The 17,965-nt window shown below is 37.3% G+C and overlaps 1 protein-coding gene across 4 annotated transcripts in view; it reads left to right on the forward strand.

Moving 5' to 3' along the window:
* Positions 1-17,965, forward strand: part of SLC25A25 (solute carrier family 25 member 25) — a 30,887-nt gene that overhangs the window by 2,029 nt on the left and 10,893 nt on the right. The window contains exons 1-2 of one of the 4 annotated variants that reach the window (XM_072632549.1): positions 11,855-16,486; positions 16,613-16,678. The exons of 1 other annotated variant lie outside the window; for it this stretch is intronic. Coding sequence is in view for 2 of the 3 variants with exons in the window: in XM_072632546.1 (XP_072488647.1) it covers positions 11,609-11,827 (219 nt within the window). In the remaining variant the exon portion in view is untranslated. 2 more of the 4 variants (XM_072632546.1, XM_072632548.1) reach the window with 2 other exon arrangements.

The following is a 17,965-nucleotide window of genomic DNA, read 5'->3' on the forward strand; positions in this document are numbered from 1 at the left end:
TCCAGAGCTGAAAGATGTAGCTGAGCCAGAATCATGCCCCAAATTTTATGATATGAAGCTTTTCTTGTATCAATACCAGCTACATGTTCTGAAAGCATTTGTGAGTCTGTTACAGATGAGTTAAATTGTAATATAAGAGAACTATTGAACATTATAAGTAATAGACTTGAGAGCACAGAATACTGTTTTAATCTTACTATGTACCAAGGTACTATGATCAATTTTTAATAAATATGTTTTGGATTTAAGAATAAAAAAAATAAAATTAGCATTTGGGCAAATTTTCAAGTATCAAGAGAAAATACCAGCTTTGTAATTGACTGTGCAACAAGAAGAAATTCTGTGCCACATCCCTCTTCCCAGCCCCCCTTTTATTTTACATTATGCCAAAGCATGTAGTTTTAGAATTCTGAGATGGTACTATGTTGCAATCTTGCATACAGAGATGAAAAGTGCCAGTCAAAAGATCATGGAGTTGGGGTGAAATGGGCAAATTCCTATAGAAGTAAAAAACAAGTAAATTAAACTGCTTCTGAAAGCTGCTTATTGTGATCTGTTCAAGAAGGTGGAATAGGAATCAGTTACAAGGACTTAATCAGAATCAGTGAATCAGGCCAGGCCTCGTGACTGTACTCTCTTGTCTGTGTATTATAGCAGCTTGTGGTAAATTTTCTTTAAAAATAAACCCTGGACCCATCTTTGTTGCAGAAGAGATTTTCAAAGGAAAATTACTTAAAATGGAAGTGGGCAGATAAACTTGTGGCAGCATGCCAGGGAAACTTCTTTGGAAAGAGAATGTAGGCAAAGAGCCTTTTCTGTAACAAAAGGAGGGGAAAGGTGGGGAAGGACATATAGAGAAAGATATTTTTTAAAAAAAATGATTATCTTGAGTAATTACTACATCCAAGGATGATTTTAACATTTTATTATGCTACATAGTTGTTACCTTCATTGGACCAAACCATGTCTTGTTTGGTAAAAAATTCTTCCTTTATCTATTGCTCTGACAGGTAAGCTTTTCTATGCTCCTCTAATTTGCTTATGGTATCATCCTTTATTGCCTAAATTACATACCCCTTTTGGCCTTGTCTTGGTATATGATAACTCTTGTCTTAAAACACATTTAAAACATTACATTAGTGACTAGTCAGTTAGAATAAAGCTATAAAGGAAGGGATCTGGGATAGACAAACAAGTTTTGCTTTTCTGAATTGGGCCTTTGAAGGATGGGTAGAATTTCAGCTGACAGATAAGGAGTAAGTAAGGGTAGAGGAAGGAAGGGCATTCGGGGCATTTTGTGGCCTCAGGGAAGTATGAAGAGAGGGGGTGTAGTATAATTTTGGAAAAGTAAGGTTGAGCTAAATTGTAGAAGTGTCTAACCAACAAATTTGAATTTTATTTAGTAAGCAATGGGGAACTATTGAAAATTTTTGAGCAGGAGAATGTGTACAGAGATGTTTTTTTAAGATGCCTAATCTGGCCAGTTTTAGGATCATAGATGTAGAGATTTTGGAAGGGACCTTATATGTCATATAGTCCAACCAGTTTGTTTGACAGGTGAGTCTTGCCTAGAGCCACGTAAATGGTAAGTGGCAGAGCCAGCATTCTAACCTAAGTTCCCTGACTCCAGATCCAGTACCTTCCTACTGTAGAAAGTTTTGAAGGCAAAAACAGATTAAGAGACTATTATAATGATTCAGATGAAGAGCTAATCAGACCTGAATTGGATGGTCATGGTGGAGAGGAAGAAGATAGACTTGAAAGATATCAGAAGTTGACCACTGACCAGGATTGAAAAGATGACCCTGAGGTTTGGAGCAGAGGTACCTGGGAGATTGTATTATTAACAGAAATAAGAAAGTTGTAGAGAGAAGCAATTTTGGGGGAAGTGGATGTGCCTAAAACCTTTGTTCCTGAAAAATCTATATAATTTCTGGTCATAGATCAAAGAACCATCAAGTCATTCTGCCCCTTTCCTCTCCTTGACCTGAGCAGTATAAATGGTGCAATCATCTATTGACACAGATAGTTAGAAGATCCTTTATGTTAAGCTAGTGTTGATTTACTTAGAAAAAATGTTGGACTATATGCTAAATAAATTTGGACATAAATTTGGTAATGAGAGGAGGGAAGTATATAACCCTAGTCAGCTGGGATTTTTATGTAATAATTGGTATTTGTATGGTGCTTTAAAGTATGAAGAGGTTTTTATGTATGCATGTATCAAGTTTACGTATCAAATGAAATATCATTTGATCCTCACAGTAGTCCCTGAGATAGATGTTGGCTATTATTCCCATTTTATATTTGAGGAAACTAAGGCAAAAAGAAATTATGTGATTGGCAGATAGGAAGGAAGCATTTGTTAAATATCTACTAAGCACCAGGCACAGTGATAAATACTTTACAACATTTGATCTTCACAACAACCCTGAGAGGGATGTACTATTATTGTGGGTGTTTTGGGTTTTTGTTGTTTTTTTTTTTTTGCCAGTTTTACAGCTGAGGAAATTGAGGTTGACACAACCAGTAAGTATCCAAGGCCACATTCCAACTCGATTCTTCCAGACTCCAGACCCATTGCTCTCTTTGTTGTGCTAGGTAGCAATCTGAGGCAGGCTTTGAATCCACACCTTCCTCTCTTAAGTCTAATGCTCTATTTGCCACAGCACTGTACCTCTTGTGGAAGAATGCCCGATTCGTCCCCAACCATGTCACTCTTTCTCCCTGAGTTCTTTGGCATTATAACCTCTACCATACTCTAGCACTTAGTTTTGGGATTTTTTTTCCAGTTGTTTTTCATGCGCGTTCTTTTTTTCACTTTGACTAGATTATAAGCTTGTATAATGGTCAGTGTTGATATCTTTGGTATCTCACCCAAGTGTAGTAGTGATACATATCTTAATAAATACTTGACAAAATTTAGGTAGTCAACATAGACTGTGAATTTGCTCTGTAAAGTACTACATTAAATGCTATGGAAGAAATAGAAGGGAACTGCCCTAGCCTTCAAAAAGCCCAAAATATGAAAGCTGGCATTGTGTAGTAGAAAGAATTTTGGTCTACAAAGATCTGGATTCTAGTGCTGTTTCTGTTACTAACAAGCTTTGTAACTTTTGGGTAATTCACTTAAACTCACTGTTCCTCATTTTCCTTGTCAATAAAATGGGCATAGAAAACTTTTTGGGTTCACCATCAAAGTGAGATAGCAAATTTAAAATGAATGTGAAGAATGCAAATTTTGTGAACTATTTATGTATTCATATTCCACCACCACAGGGCACTTAGGTGGCCCATGGATAGAACACTGTGCCTGGAATCAGGAAGACATCTTGACGACTCAAATCTGGCCTCAGACTCTTATTAGCTGTGTGACCCTGGGCAAGTCACTTAACCCTGTTTGCCTCAGATTCCTCATCTCTAAAATGAGCTGGAGAAGGAAATGGCAAACCACTTTAGTATCTTTGCCAAGAAAACCCCCAAATAGAGTCACAGAGAGTTTAACAACTGAAACGATTGAAAACCAAAATTCTACCACCACCACCGTCCCTTTCCCCAGTAAGAATTTCTTTGTTTATCCTATTAGAGTGTTAAGAAAAAATGTTTGAGGCTCATAAAAAGCTTTCTTGTCCCAGAAATGCCAATAAGTATGGTAGATCCTACTAATTAAATGGATAGTTTAAGTGTTATAGCATTGTACTGTCTCCACAAGAAAAGCCTAACTGAATACTTAATCTGCTTTTTATAAAGTTACTTGTGACTTGCTAAAGGATGTCATCCAAACTACTTATTTCAGAAATTCCCTGGCTACGTCTTTATTTTTCATTTGTATAAGAAAAATAGATGGGAGAGCGTGCAAGGAAGCAAGCATGAAATTGGAGGAGACTAGTCTTCATTCATGCTGTTAGGTAAATTCTGCCTTTGTGCTGTTGTAAGTCTTTTATTTGGGCCTAGATGCTGACTTTTCTCTACAAAGAAACAATGGTGCTTATTAAGTTAACAAGTAAGAGTCTATCAATGGCGAGAAAAACACAATGCTAGTTGAAAAGTATTGAAATCACCTATTAAACTGATTGTCCTATATTTAACAATTCTGTTTCTAGTAAAGCTTAATTTTAATGAAACTTATAAGGTTTTGGATTGGATTTTTTTTTTAATGAATTGAGCAACAGAAAGGCTTAGTAGGTGTCTTAACCCAGATATAAAAGAAAAAAGTAGGGCAGCTAGGTGGCTCAGTTAGAGCACCAGCCCTGGAGTCAGATAGACCTGAGTTCAAATGCAGCCTCAGATGCTTATTAGCTGTGTGACCCTCGGCAAGTCACTTAACCACAAGTACTTCCAAAAAAAAAAAAGAAGAAGAAAGTGCTCTGGTCAGTCAGCCTGAACCAGAATTTTGGTTAGGTGGTGGTGGTTGTTATTTTTAATCTCTTGAAGATGTATTCATTTCTGAAAATTTTTAGGTAATATTTATGACATGCTTAGCACAGTACCTAGCACATAGTAGGCACTTAATGGTTCTTTGCCTTCCTTCCCCTTCTTATAGAAACCACTGGGGAATGATCTCAAGGGCCATTATGCTGGGGTGATACAATGTGATCCAGAGCAAACCTAGCGTCTTCCTAACGAGTTTGTGTTTTTATAGAACTTTATCTTTTCCTCATTGAGCTTAAGGGTCTATAGACTCTTCTCATTAATTGTCATTAGACTCCTGTGTCCTTCACAGAATGTCCAAAAGAGATTTAAAGACCATCTAGCCTGATTTTTTTATTTTTCTGGTAAAGATACTCAAATGTTAAATGGCCTGTCCAAGGACATGTAGCTATAGACGGCAGAACTGTAATTTTGGGAGTTTTTTCCCCTTTTCTTCAAGGCTCGATGGTCCTCATAGTTAGAACCTTAAGAATTGGAAGAAATGGAAGAAATGTTTTAATTCACCTAGTCCAACCTCAACCCCCTACCCCCTTACAAGAATCTTTCTACAGCTTTCTGGACAATCATTTTGCCCTCTGCTTTGCTTAACTTCGGTTTTATGTTGTTATGAACAAAATGCCTTTTGTGTTGTTAGACCACATTTTTTAGAAAATTCTTTGTCATAATGAACAACATCTGGCTCCTTAGAGTTTCTATCCATTAACCCAGTTTTGTTTTTAGTAATCACATAAAACAAGTCTCTTCTCTCCTCTACTTGATAGTAGTATTTGTCTATCTATCTAAAAGACTCTGTTGTCTCCTCTTAATTTTTTCCAGACTAAACATTCCCATTTAATTCAGTAGTTTTTCTTTGACATGATCTCCAGAGCTGTTGCTATATTGGTGTCCTTCCTGGACACATTGAAGTTTGTCATTGCCCTTCTAAAAATGCAACATCAAATATACACCAAAAAGACCAAAGAAAGAGGGAAGGAACCCATCTATACAAATATATTTATAGCAGCACTTATAGCAAAACTAGGAATAGTGGTTTCCCATCAGTTAGAGAGTGGCTGAAAAAATTATAATATATGAATGTAATAGAATAGTATTGTGCCATAAAAAAGGAACAGATTCAGAGAAACTTTGGAAGTCTTGTGTGAAGTGATGCTGAGCAAAATGAGCATAATGAGAACAGTTTGTGCAATGACTGCATTATAACTTTTGGAAGACTTAAGAACTCTAATTAATGCAGTGGTCAATTGCAACCTCATGCCTGAAGCAAACTTCCCACCTCTTGGCAGAAAGGTGATAGACAAAAGGTACAAAATGAGATGGATGTTTTCAGACACAATCACTGTGTGAATTTTTGTTACTTAACCATACAAAGGAAGGTTTTTAACAAGAAGAGGCTTTCAAGGTGGAGGGGGACAAAGACTTGGGGGAGTAGTGGTAGCCATGCTTAAAAGAAATGAAAACACCAGTGAAACATTTAAAATATGTAGAAGAAGATCACAAGGAGGTCTAGAAGAGGACAGACTATTAAATTTCATAGTATGCATGAGTATACGTAAATTTCATGTATACTTAAAAAAAAACAGGCTATATGTGGTAGAGATTCATAGTTTCATATAAAATGTTTTTCAGTTTTCTGTTTGGAAATGTTTGTTGATTCAAGTTAAAATGAAGTTCTTGATTTAAAAAAAGGACATTTTCAAATATGCAAGGCCAAAAAGTGAACCCAAGACTCATGTTTTGCCCCAATTTGAAAAACTTGGGGTAAATCAGAAATGAGAAATTTGATAGGGTAATAAATACAGAGCTAGTAGGTGGTGGATCTGCAATTCCCATTAGAACCTCTCTTACAGAGGGAGAGACTCACAGGCAGATCCTTGTGGATGGAGGAGGGGAAAGTAAAGCTAACTGCCCTGGAGATAAAAAATCGCAGCTAAAAAAAAGAAAGTGAAGGTATGATGTAGCATTATATATCACTGTAGTTTACAAACTGCTTTCACATCTATTTTTATTAAAATTGAAATTTAAACAGCACTTAGTGTTTTCAAAGTGTTTTACAAACATTATCTCATTTGACTTCTCCAACCCTGAGGTAGATGGAATGTGTATTATTCCTATTTTATAAATGAAGATTCAGTAGTTAGTGAGTATATCCTTAAGAGCTAATAGCAGGCTCTGGAGTTGAGCCCAGGGTTCCAGTCTCCTAATCTAGTATTCACTCAAGATACCATATTGCCGTATTTTTATGGCAGTAGAAGTATAATAAAGCATAAACTGCAAACATGCATGAAATTTATTTTTCTCATTTATAACACAGTAGCCTGTGCAAGCCTAATATCTCAGCCTTGAAGTCTGACTGTAAAGCTTTCAGGAGTTCACAATGATATTGGGCAAGAAACCAGGAGCAAAGCAGCTGACTGGTGAATTATTCCAGTGTAAGAAGTCAGAAATATCCCACAATTCATCCTTTTAAAAGATGAATTAAAGACTTAAAATTTCACTTTCCTTTCAAATAATAAATGAACAGCAAAGGCAACATGAGTAAATTTCTTATCTTCGTTCAGTTCTTGGCTTGGGTTTTGCAGGAAGCTTGGGAATAAGATGAGTCATTTGCTCATTTTCTACAGAGGGTGCATTGGAGAAACTGGAGATGGTGGCTACTCCTGTTCTCTTTGACTGCATTGGGAAGAAAGCAGATACCATTAGAGGCAGTTCAATATACTACTGGAATGATCTTCCTTCCTTCCTCTTTCCCCTAAGCCTTCTTTGCTGTTGGAGCTTAATATGACACTGCTTAGTGAAACACAAACTAAAACTGTGTGCGTGCGTAGTATGAGGAAATGCACAAAATGTATTTCTGTGTAAATACTAGGGAAGTACAAAGATAGTTTGCCAAGAATAAGAACAAGAAATTTACTTAATTCTTGCCTGTGGGACTAAAACAAGAGAATAGTGCTATTGGATGGAGCCAGTGCTGGGCTCCCATCAGCCCCCATGACTGTCTCCTGAACGCGTGAAATGCTGGGATAGTCACTAGGTACATCATTGTTGATATGTCTGCAAAGAACTGATAGAGATTTCTAAAACTGAAAAGGATCTTTAAATTCAACCCTCTAGTTTTATTGAGAAAACAGTCCCAGAGATGGGAATTAGTCTGCCCAATATCACACTGATGATTTTGAGCATAGATTGTAAAAGAATTTATACCTTTTTTAAAAAAAGTCTTTGTTGGATTGTTTAGTGATGAATTTCTGAACCTTGCTTAGTTTTTTGTCTTGTTTTGTTTTTAAAAACATATCTTATATATATTTTATTAGCTAGAATTTTTAAAAATCTAATCTATACACAGTAGACTACACATTTAGCTGCATAGTTAAACAATTACTTTTACAGCTGTGTTTTGTAGTTGTATTCAAGTAGTTAGTTTTATATTTAATTTTTCTTTCTTTGGACAGCATTTACTTGATTATTCCTAATCAAAGTTAGTAGTAGGATTTGATAAGTTAGTATCAAACAACTTTGACAACTGTCTACAGAAGGCAGTCTTTGCTGCAGTCACACATTTTCCTCTTTTTACTCCACACTAGAGTACTTCCTCTGTTAGAGTAGGCAGTTGGGGAATGCTGAATTCACGTTCAGTGATTCGGATGCTCTCAGTTTTAGTGTGAGTTCCTCAAACCACTGTTGAAAACTGAAAATATTTAGTGCGTTATTAAGCCAGTAATCTGCTTTGAAGAAGCCTCAGCAAGGAGATGTGATAGGGTGATGGCTATGGAAAGAGTGAATATTGAGTAGAGAGACATGAGTTCTGGGCCCTGGTTGTCGTGCTCCCTAGTTGTGTGACTGGGCAAGTCAATGAACCTTTCTCAGCCTTTTGCTTCATATATAAAATGACAATAGTACTTGCACTGCCCAAGTGCCATAGGGTGGTTCTAAAGAAAATGATTAGCAAACCTTAGAATGGTGTGTACAATGAGTTGTTCTGACAGAGGCAATTTAGTTTCAAAAATAACAACTCTTGACCCCTTTAGTTGAGAATAATTTGACTGTCCTCATCGAATGGGCAGTTGGGCTGTTTCATGCTAACTTAATAAGCATATATACCCCCTGACAACTCAAGCATGGCACATTTCTAATTTGAAGAATGCTTCCAGTGATAAAAGGAAAAGATAGAGGTTTGACCAATGGCAGATCCTTAATTGAGCAGAGAAAGTAGGATGTCTGGGTTCTGTTTCCTTAGAATGTGAACTTCAATATTGCTTCAAATTTCTCTAAACATCCGAAAGATCATCTTTTCTCTCAAATATGGGTTGATTCTAAACATTTGGTACCTCGATGAGACTAGCTCTTTGTTGTTAAGTATGCACTGTTATAGAAATTAATGATTCTTTGAGAAATGCCCTTGGCATTTCCTTATTAATTTGCCTTCTATTGCAGGCATTCTTCACTGGAAGTTTTCTTCAAAGCTGGACTTTCCAGTTTCACTTCCCAAGACAGAAATATATCAGGGAGTTTCACCTTTTTCAACACTAAGGTTTTAGCATCATTGATTTCCTGATTGACTTTGTCGTGAATGAAGCATGTACTGACACCTCTTCATTTATTCTGGAAGAGGACCATTGATATCAGGAGGGTGATGTCTTGACTTGCAAGTGAATTGGATTTAAGTGAGGCAGAGCTGTGCATTTTCATCAGCCTCACTCTCTCCTCCACAGTCTTTTAAGTTCAATGACAAGCTAGATATAGATCATGACAAATGGAGATGTGGGCTGAATCACTGGGGCAGGAGGTGCTTTGCTCCTTGAAATTTTGCATATGTAACTCTTGGCTGTTTGCAGTTTCCCACAGGCCTAGAAATTGGAATAGAAAATCTTGCTTCACTTCTGTGAATGCAAATGCAATGAGGTGCACCTGCCAATATGTATCTCTGAAGTTAATCTTTACACTATTTACCTCCATTTTATGGTATATCCTCCGTTATCTAGCAGATTACTTATTTGAAGAAGTTAAACACTTTTTAAATGGCCCTTCAGTTTCCTATGGATATTTATAATTCCCATTTATACAGTACTTTGCAACTTGGAAAGTACTTTACTCAAAACAGTCCTATGAGGTTCTTACTGTAAATAATAGTGGCCTAATTTTACAGATGAGAAGGGAATAAATGACTTTGACAGGGCTACACAGTAAGTGCAGTGTCTCAAGGATAAGGTTTTTAGACTCTGAGTCTAGTTGCTTTTTTCTCTTGCTTCCTCAGGTATTGCTAGCCTCGCCAATATTACAAGGTCTTTAAAGAAAATCATATAATTTATTTTTCCTATTCACGTCGGGATTGATAGGGTGCTTTTTTGCTTTTTTCTTTAATAGATTAGGAATTGAATCATATTTACCTGCTCTGCATCCCCCATATTTACTTTTCAGTTTAGCCATGTACATTGAATTCCATATCTGACATTAGTTCCATGGTCTTGAATAAGTCAATTCTTGAGCGTCAGTTTCCTACCTTCTTTATAGGGTTGTTACAAGGAAAAAACTTTGTAAATACTTTGTACACTGTGTAGATGTAAACTATGTCTATGTGCTATGTAAATGGGAATAGCAATTAAATAATAATAAATACTTGATGACTATTTCAGCTAGTCTGTTTCCTGACTTCATAGTATTCACTACCAACCAAGAAGTTCTAGGATTTACTGTGTATCTTTCTGACAATACAACTATATGTTAAGGTTTTGCAAGTTATTGTAGTGAAGCAATATTATATAGCTGTATATGACTTGACTCTGATTGAGATGTTTTTAAGTGATCAAAAGAAAACATTTGGTCTGCTTGCCACTAAATTTTGTATTTCCAACAATAGCGTAATTGGCACTATGACACTAAAAAAATTAACAAAACCACGAGGCAAAGATAGAAAACAAAATGTTTTAAAGTAAGAATATTCTAGATGGATCTAAAGCATCCTATAACTTAACAAAATTGAGTTTCATGTCTTGATCACGGAGACAATTCAAACACAGAAATCCTGTCAAAGTTTCACCAGATCTTATGAAATCTTGAATTTTTAGACACTAGATTTTTTTCTACCATTATTGGAACTACCTAGTTTCCTGACCATTTCTTCTAAGAATTAGATGACTGTATTCCATGTATCAAGTGAATGTACTGAATATGATAACACCACTTTCGACTTTTATCAGTGAGAGATAAATATTAAGGCATTTGGCTTGCTTTCCTATCCTTGTAATAGACATCTAGGAAATGTGTATGAAAGCCATGATAAAATGGTCACTTAGACATCAAGAAATTTGCGCTCCAAAAAAAGTTGACCAGTGCATTTATGTACCTGTGTATTAAGAAGGAGAAGGCTAAACAGGAATCGCTTTTAGAGGAATGATTATGCTTTCAGTGTTTAGAAAGAACTGTGAAATAGTGTGTGGGATGGATCTCTAGATGCCTGGTAAATATTACCAAAGCTGTGATAGATCCTGAGTCAAGTTTTAGGGAGTTGAATCTCTGGTAGTCATTATCCTTGTCGATTCTTTGAGAACAGAACCTCATCTGGAGGTTGCAGGCACCACTTCCCTGCAGAATTGTTGGACTGCATGCAGGAAATCATCCGGCTGTGCACTCTTGTGATTGGAGGACTATTGCTGGTTTGAATAATGAACATGTTAGTGTCGGTAGAGGGGATTGGCTAGGCGCTGCTGCAGTGAGAATGCAGACTGGATGCTCAGGTCTTCAGCTTGTCTGATCATTAGTTGATCTGGGGACAGCTGGTTAATTGGGAGCACTAAAGTGGCTTCTGTCACAGGAAGGGCTGTTTTCTTTGCCTTTTTTTTTTTTTTTTAATAAAGCTAAGTACTTTATCATCTTTCACCTGCAAGGGTAGGTTTTCATCTTCGGCCTTCTTGTTTTTTGGCATTTTTTTCCCAACAGCCCGGTGAAGCATCTTACAGTAAGCTACTTCTCAGGCCAGGCACGACAGCAGTAACAACAAATTTGAAAAGGGAGGAAGCAGTTGCTGAAAGCATAGTTTCTTCAGCCTTGGAACTCCCAGGTCAAGTCTTTTCAAGCTGCTGTATAGCCTGTAACATTTGGTATTGTGGCCACATCCCTCCTTCAAAGTGAACAGTCACCAACTGCGGAGTTTTTCTTGACTGGGAGATTGGAGGGAGCAGTGATGCTGCAGATGCTCTGGCATTTTCTGTCTAGTTTTTTCCCTAGGGCTGGGTGCCAAGGCTCTACAGAGAGAAAAGATAATGAAGCCAAAGGCAAACAAGATTCTGCCCAGGGAGACCAGGTGTCAAACCTGTTGGGGAAACAGGACAGAGGGGCTGATTCCACGGAAAAGAGACCAACCATTTTACTAGTAGTTGGACCTGCAGAGCAGTTTCCTAAGGTAATGGCAATTCTGAGAGGCTTTCCTGAATAAGAAGGGGTCATTTCCTTGAGAGAAACCATTTAGGAAGGTTTGAGGCTCTGTCTGTCTGTGTGTCTGTGTCTCTGTGTCTGTTGTGTCTGTGTGTGTGTTAAGGTTTTCAGCACAGAAAGAAGAAGTAGTCTGAGGTACAAGTCATTGGGAAGTCTGTGTTCAGTAGAAAATTTTATAGCTCTTGTGAAAACTTCATTCTTCCAAGATGAACATACAGAAGTTAAGTTGCTTTCAGTGGAAGCTTTACCTCAGGATATGGCAATTCAGCCCTAAAAACCATTTTAAAGTCTTGTAAAACTATCAGAGTGTCCTAGCCCCTCTGAATGAGAACAGATTGTACTTTGAATGTTCAGTCCGAACCGGAGCTGCAGAGATCAGTCCTTAATTTTGTGTGTCATAAAGGTCAGACTCCCCTTGTCTTGGGCCTGCACAAACTCTCTTCACCTTTAAAATCTAGGAGGTGATTAAAGAGGCTGGAAGGGTTCTGGATACTGAGATTTGCATTAGAAAACTGTCAAGACAGTAAGAAGCCAAGTCTGTGCTGAGAGCTGGTGATCTTTTTTAATAGTGTGGTATATCTGTACTTAAAAGCAGCTTAGTCATCTATATCTTTAAGACTATTAAGTGGTTTCTTAGGACTAGGTGTTAAAATTGGCACGTGATATAGGCTCCTACTTAAGGTAGTAAAATCTGTGATCATTTATCTATTTGCTGAACTTTGATTTTGAAAAACAAGTAAAATGCTTCTTTGAACCAATACTAAGTCAGGCTGAGAAGGAAAGGGAATTTTGCTCTGTTACAAGTGAAGTCATAGCCACCTCTCACTGGATGACTTTTGATGCAACAATTTTGCAAATAATCCTGTAGGTTCTGATGCAAAATTCTACTTCTCTGTGTAAATTGTGGGTTAGGTAACTAGGAAAATTTGATGAAGTTTATATGATAGTTTTGATCACATTCAAGCAATATGCCTTCTGATTACTGGAAGAAATTAGGAACATAGCAGTTGTCTTATCTTTTGTTTAGTACTTTTATCTTCATGGTAGCCTCAGATGTCTGGCTAGTTGGCTTTTTGAATTTACCAGTTTTTCATTATTGATTAACTTCTGTTTCCTATACCCATAGTAGAACTTTCTGCAAAGAACAGCTATGCTTCTGCACAAAAGTCCTTGTAGTCTGTGAAACTGGAATAGTCAGAAAAGAGCATGAGTCCCACACTTTTCAATGGGGGTGGGAGGTTTGGGGGTGTGATTAGGGAGCTGAGGGATTTGCTGAACTAGAGTGTAGTGAATTTGGGTTCTGGAGAGACAGGGCTGGATTTAACTTGTATTTTTAAGTATCACATCCCAAAAGATAATTTAAAGGAAGTAAGAAAGTGGCACATTGGAGTGAAAGAATCCTGCTAAAAGCAGAGAAATCTAGAATTGGATGCAAATAGAACTGCAGAACCTATTGCCTAAAATTTTCCTTTGTTGCCTGTTTATCTTAGGACTAAATCTAGAAGTAGTTTAAGGTTGGGCTGTATTTTATGTTATTACTCTGCCTTCTGGGGTCAATCAGCCAACCTGAATTTTCTCAGAGCTCCTACACGTAATAGTAGTAAGTGTTGGGTATAGTACATGTAACATGAACATGTAAAAAAACTGTTCATCTCCAAGCCTCAGTTTCCTCATCTCTTTGTTGAAGGTATAGAAATAAATGATGATTTCTAAGGTAACTCTAAATTCTAGTTCTGAATCCCATAATTCTTTTTTAATCGCTGAATTGTATTTCAACATAGTTTAAGACAAACCAAAAACAAATATAAGTACTCCCATGAACTAGTTAAAAAAAACTACACAAAAGAGTGTGTGCAATGAATAATTTATGCCACATACACTTCTGTCATTTATCTTTCCTTAAAGAAAAAAGATTCCATACTTTAATTTTAAGAAGATAGGACCAGCATCCTCTATTGCTAAATCCCATGGTTCTATGAACACAGATTCTGTTTTACCTATAAACAAAGAGACTGGTAACCTGAGCTTTCTTCACCTTTTTATCTTTCCTGTGAAAAGAAGTCTCTAGAATGTTGAATGAAACCTTTATAGAAAAGTTCACCTTAGGTCTTGGGGTTCAAAACTTCCAGAGACGTTACTATGATTTGCTTCTTTTGCATTTCCCAACTCTCCCCACCCCAAAAAATGTTTAAATATGTTTGATACTGAATCTCTCTTATTGCTGGAAGCATTTGCCCCAGAAACTGTTCCAATTTTTCTCTATATCTTTGTCTTACAGTTAATCCTCAGTGGGGGGAAAAGCAGTTTTTCTGGAAACAGAGATGTTCTGTGGCTTTGGGGTGTTTTAATCCTGAGGGGCTGGCTCTCTTCTCAGAAGCTTGAAGAGTTCACTCGTTGTGTGTCTAATTGCGAAGGGTAGGCTGGTGTCATTGGAAACGCAGCACTGTGCAGTCATGGTAACTCGGTGACCGCATCAAATGATACTGCAGCTCTGGCAGCAAATGGTGTGGGTTAGCCTTAAGGGGAGGTGGAGCTTGAACCAAGCTGATGGTATGGCTCCTTAACTAATTAGTACTTCCGGAATTAAACTGAGTCATTGCAGATGGAGGTGGAGGGGGTGCTACTTGACCTTAACCCAGTACTCTGAAAGCTACCTGCCCTTTTTTCTTACATGTGATGCCCTGTCACGTGCTTCACTGGTACGTGAAAAGGCACTATAGCAAGTAGAAGCTGCTGGTGATGTTAATTGGTCTGGGGGTGAGAAGATACCTGTGGGATAAATTACTGGTTTATAAGCCAAAGGAAATAGACAGCTGAGCTCCAAGGGTATCTCGAGTTAGTATCTTTGTTGGAGGAACCTATTTTTTGGTGGAATGAGCATCAGAGGAGACTGATAACAGCAGTCAATTAAAGTAGAATATGGCAAGATAGAGAATAATCAGGAGATAATTGGGGAGGAGTTATGGTTAGCTGGAATCTTGGCAAGATTTAATTTGGGCATGAATTGTTAGTAATGGAATGTAAGTTCAATTTTTCTCTTCCTTTTGGTCCCTATTGCATAGATCTAGAAAAGCTACTACCATTTTTGAATCTTAAATTTAAAATGACATTTCACCAAAATCCTTGTACTGCACAACTAAAATGATCTCTTACAAAGTAGCAGTTTTTAAAACGGTGTGTTTAAAAAGCTGGAACATGCTTTTGTTGCTAAGGTTTCTGTAACTATCTTGCAGGTAGTTGACCAGTAAGGGGCCCCATTCTATTCTGAATTCTAAAATCCCTTGTTGGCAGTGCCTGGTCCTCGGCACTATGACATGCTTGGTGTAATTGAAAAAGTACTGGACTTATTATAGTCCTGAATCTGATGCTAACTAGCCCACTGGTCTTAGGTAAGTCATTCCCCCCTCTCTGGATTTCATTTTCCTCATCTGTAAAATGAAGGTGTTAGTCTAAATGGATTTCCAAGGCACTTTACACTTCCAAAAGACTGTAGGGGTTTTTTTTTTTTTATTAGTACACTAGTTTGTTTATATGAAAATTCCTTTCCAAAGTTTATGAAAATGGAGTTCAGACCTATCTGTGAAATTCAGCAGCATTAGTTGTGAAAACCAGCACAATGGTTTGTTCAGAAGAATACTATGGCAGTCAAACTGAACATTTAAGCTATTGTATTATGGAACCCTTCTATAAAACAGGTTCTTATAAGAAACTAGGATTTAGAGCTAGAAAGAACCTGGGGAGTCATTCAGACTTCATATTTGAAGGAAAGGAGACTTTGGGGATGAGATGAATGCCACCTGGGTTCCATTTTAACACTCTTTGATCTATGATACATGCATTTTTAAAAATAATACATTGTATTGTAATTGGAAAGTCATAAGTCCTTTTTTGGAAGTGAATTCTTATTTGGTATAAGTTTAATATGTAATCTTCATAATGCATTTTATTTCTATAAGGTACAGATTAGGTATTCCAAAACAGCTTTGTTTTGATATTTTTTTAAGGTGAATTTTGCAGTTCTATCAGAACAGAGTTGATTTTTATTTACCACAATTATTTGAAACAATAATTTTACTTAGAGGTGACCCAAATATCTTTACATAGATGTTTAAAATACTTTTTACTTTAGCAAACTAAAAGAATCCATTTAAAATTATAGCCCTTTAAAATTATAGTCACTGATTTCAATCCTTGCCATTATAAGAATTAGATTATATTGAAAAGCACTACAATTTTGAACAGTTTCTCATTGATCTTCCCATTATGTGTAACTCAGTGAGATGAAGAGTACACACATCTGGCTAAAGAAGGAGTGGCAGCATTTCCAGTTAATGACATCATCTCCAATTCATCCAGGGCCTTTCCTTTCAAGTACTCAGAACACAGAATCATTCAGATCTGCAGTCTTCACCCAAAAAAGGATGAACTATATAAATAACTTTCCCCCACACTGAATTATTTAAGATGTTCTGTGCTGTAAATACAGGCTTGAAGCCTAGAGCTCTTGTATCTTATATTTTTAGGCCACAGCTGGTTTAGATGATTCTGGGGAAACAGCAAACTGGCACCCCCTGTATCCCAGCATCGCAAAAGCCATTGGTGTGTTTAGAGTTCTTGGGACCCCCAGGTAACTTTTTAAGGATTGAGTTATTTGTGATCTCAGAAGCTTGGGGGTTTCCTGAGAGGGATTTTCCAGGGGTTTTCCTGGAAGAAATTTGAAGTTTTGTAGGGACTGAAATTTAGTCCTTTGCAGGGTTTCTTTGGACCAGGAGCCAGCCTGAATTCTCCAGGAATGAATGCTTAGGGTGACTGGGGCAGGGTAAGTCTCTAGCAACCCTCTAGTGTTCCCTCTCTGTTCTAAGCATGAGATATTCTACCATGAGACTAAAATATGTAATACTATCGATTTTCTAGGATGCCTTCAAACTTTTCCTTAAACTTAGTTTTTATGCCATGAATTAAACTCATTCAATTAATGATAACTGTCACCCAGTCTTCTCCATTAACTGTATTGGAAATTATTTATCAGAAGGAAAAGATCCACTGGCCTTTGAAGCATAATGTGATGGTAGCTTTTCATAAGAATGTTGTGTTTAAAAAAAAAAAGAGTAAATTGACCTAGGCTGTTTATTCATCTTGGGGACTGGGATCTAGATAAAAAATTTACTTAAATAAAAGAGAATAGATCACATCAGTGCTTTGGATGAGAAACAGTTAATGCTGGGGAAGTAGATAAAGAAAAGTGACAGGATGTTCTTTCTGGGGACTAGGACCTAGGGGTAAAAAAGGTTTTCTTAAATAGATCACATCAGTGCTTTGGCTGAGAAAGAGTTAATGCTGGGCCAGTAAGTGACGCAGAAGTTACCCTGTACAAATCTAGACATTGAGCAATCTTTCGAAGGGTGCTCTTGTCATCAGGTTAGCTTTCATTGGCTGCTTGGAAAGGATTTACTGTGAACTTTATCAATTAAGTAAAAGGGCAGGGTTTGAACAGCCAATGACAGCTGAGCAGAGATAGCTCAAGTGTAAGTCTCACCAGACCGGCACCGGCATTTCCATCTGAGGATTGTTAAGCTGTTTGCTCCTTCAGTGGCTGAACACCCAGACTCGTTATCAGAATGCTCTGCCTGTGCCTCTATGTGCCACTGATTGGTGAGGCCCAAACAGAGTTCCAATACTTTGAATCCAAGGGACTTCCTGCAGAACTTAAATCCATCTTCAAACTTAGTGTCTTTATCCCTTCTGAGGAATTTTCCACCTACCGACAATGGAAGCAGGTGTGTATGCATCATCAGTTCTGAAGTGAAGGGAGGAAATTAAGTGTTGGGAGAGGGGAATAACTTTTGAGGCGAAAAGAAAAAGGTGGATATAATATAAATATAAGGGATACAGTTTGCTTAAATGAAAGAATGTATGAAATACGAGACTTTTTTTTTCAGTTGGGTTGGGCTAGCAGCCAGTTTCTGTTCTTTGTCATCAGAGTGACTAACTTCCATGTGACTTAACGAGATAGGCAGGAATTTCGGGGAAACCAACCTTTCATGTAAATGTGTTCCAAGTGATTTCCTTTGAATTGAAAAAGATAGGAAGAGGTCTTGGAATAGCA

This window comes from Notamacropus eugenii, chromosome 1 (genome assembly GCF_028372415.1).
Source record: "Notamacropus eugenii isolate mMacEug1 chromosome 1, mMacEug1.pri_v2, whole genome shotgun sequence".
In the NCBI taxonomy this organism is placed as follows: domain Eukaryota; kingdom Metazoa; phylum Chordata; class Mammalia; order Diprotodontia; family Macropodidae; genus Notamacropus; species Notamacropus eugenii.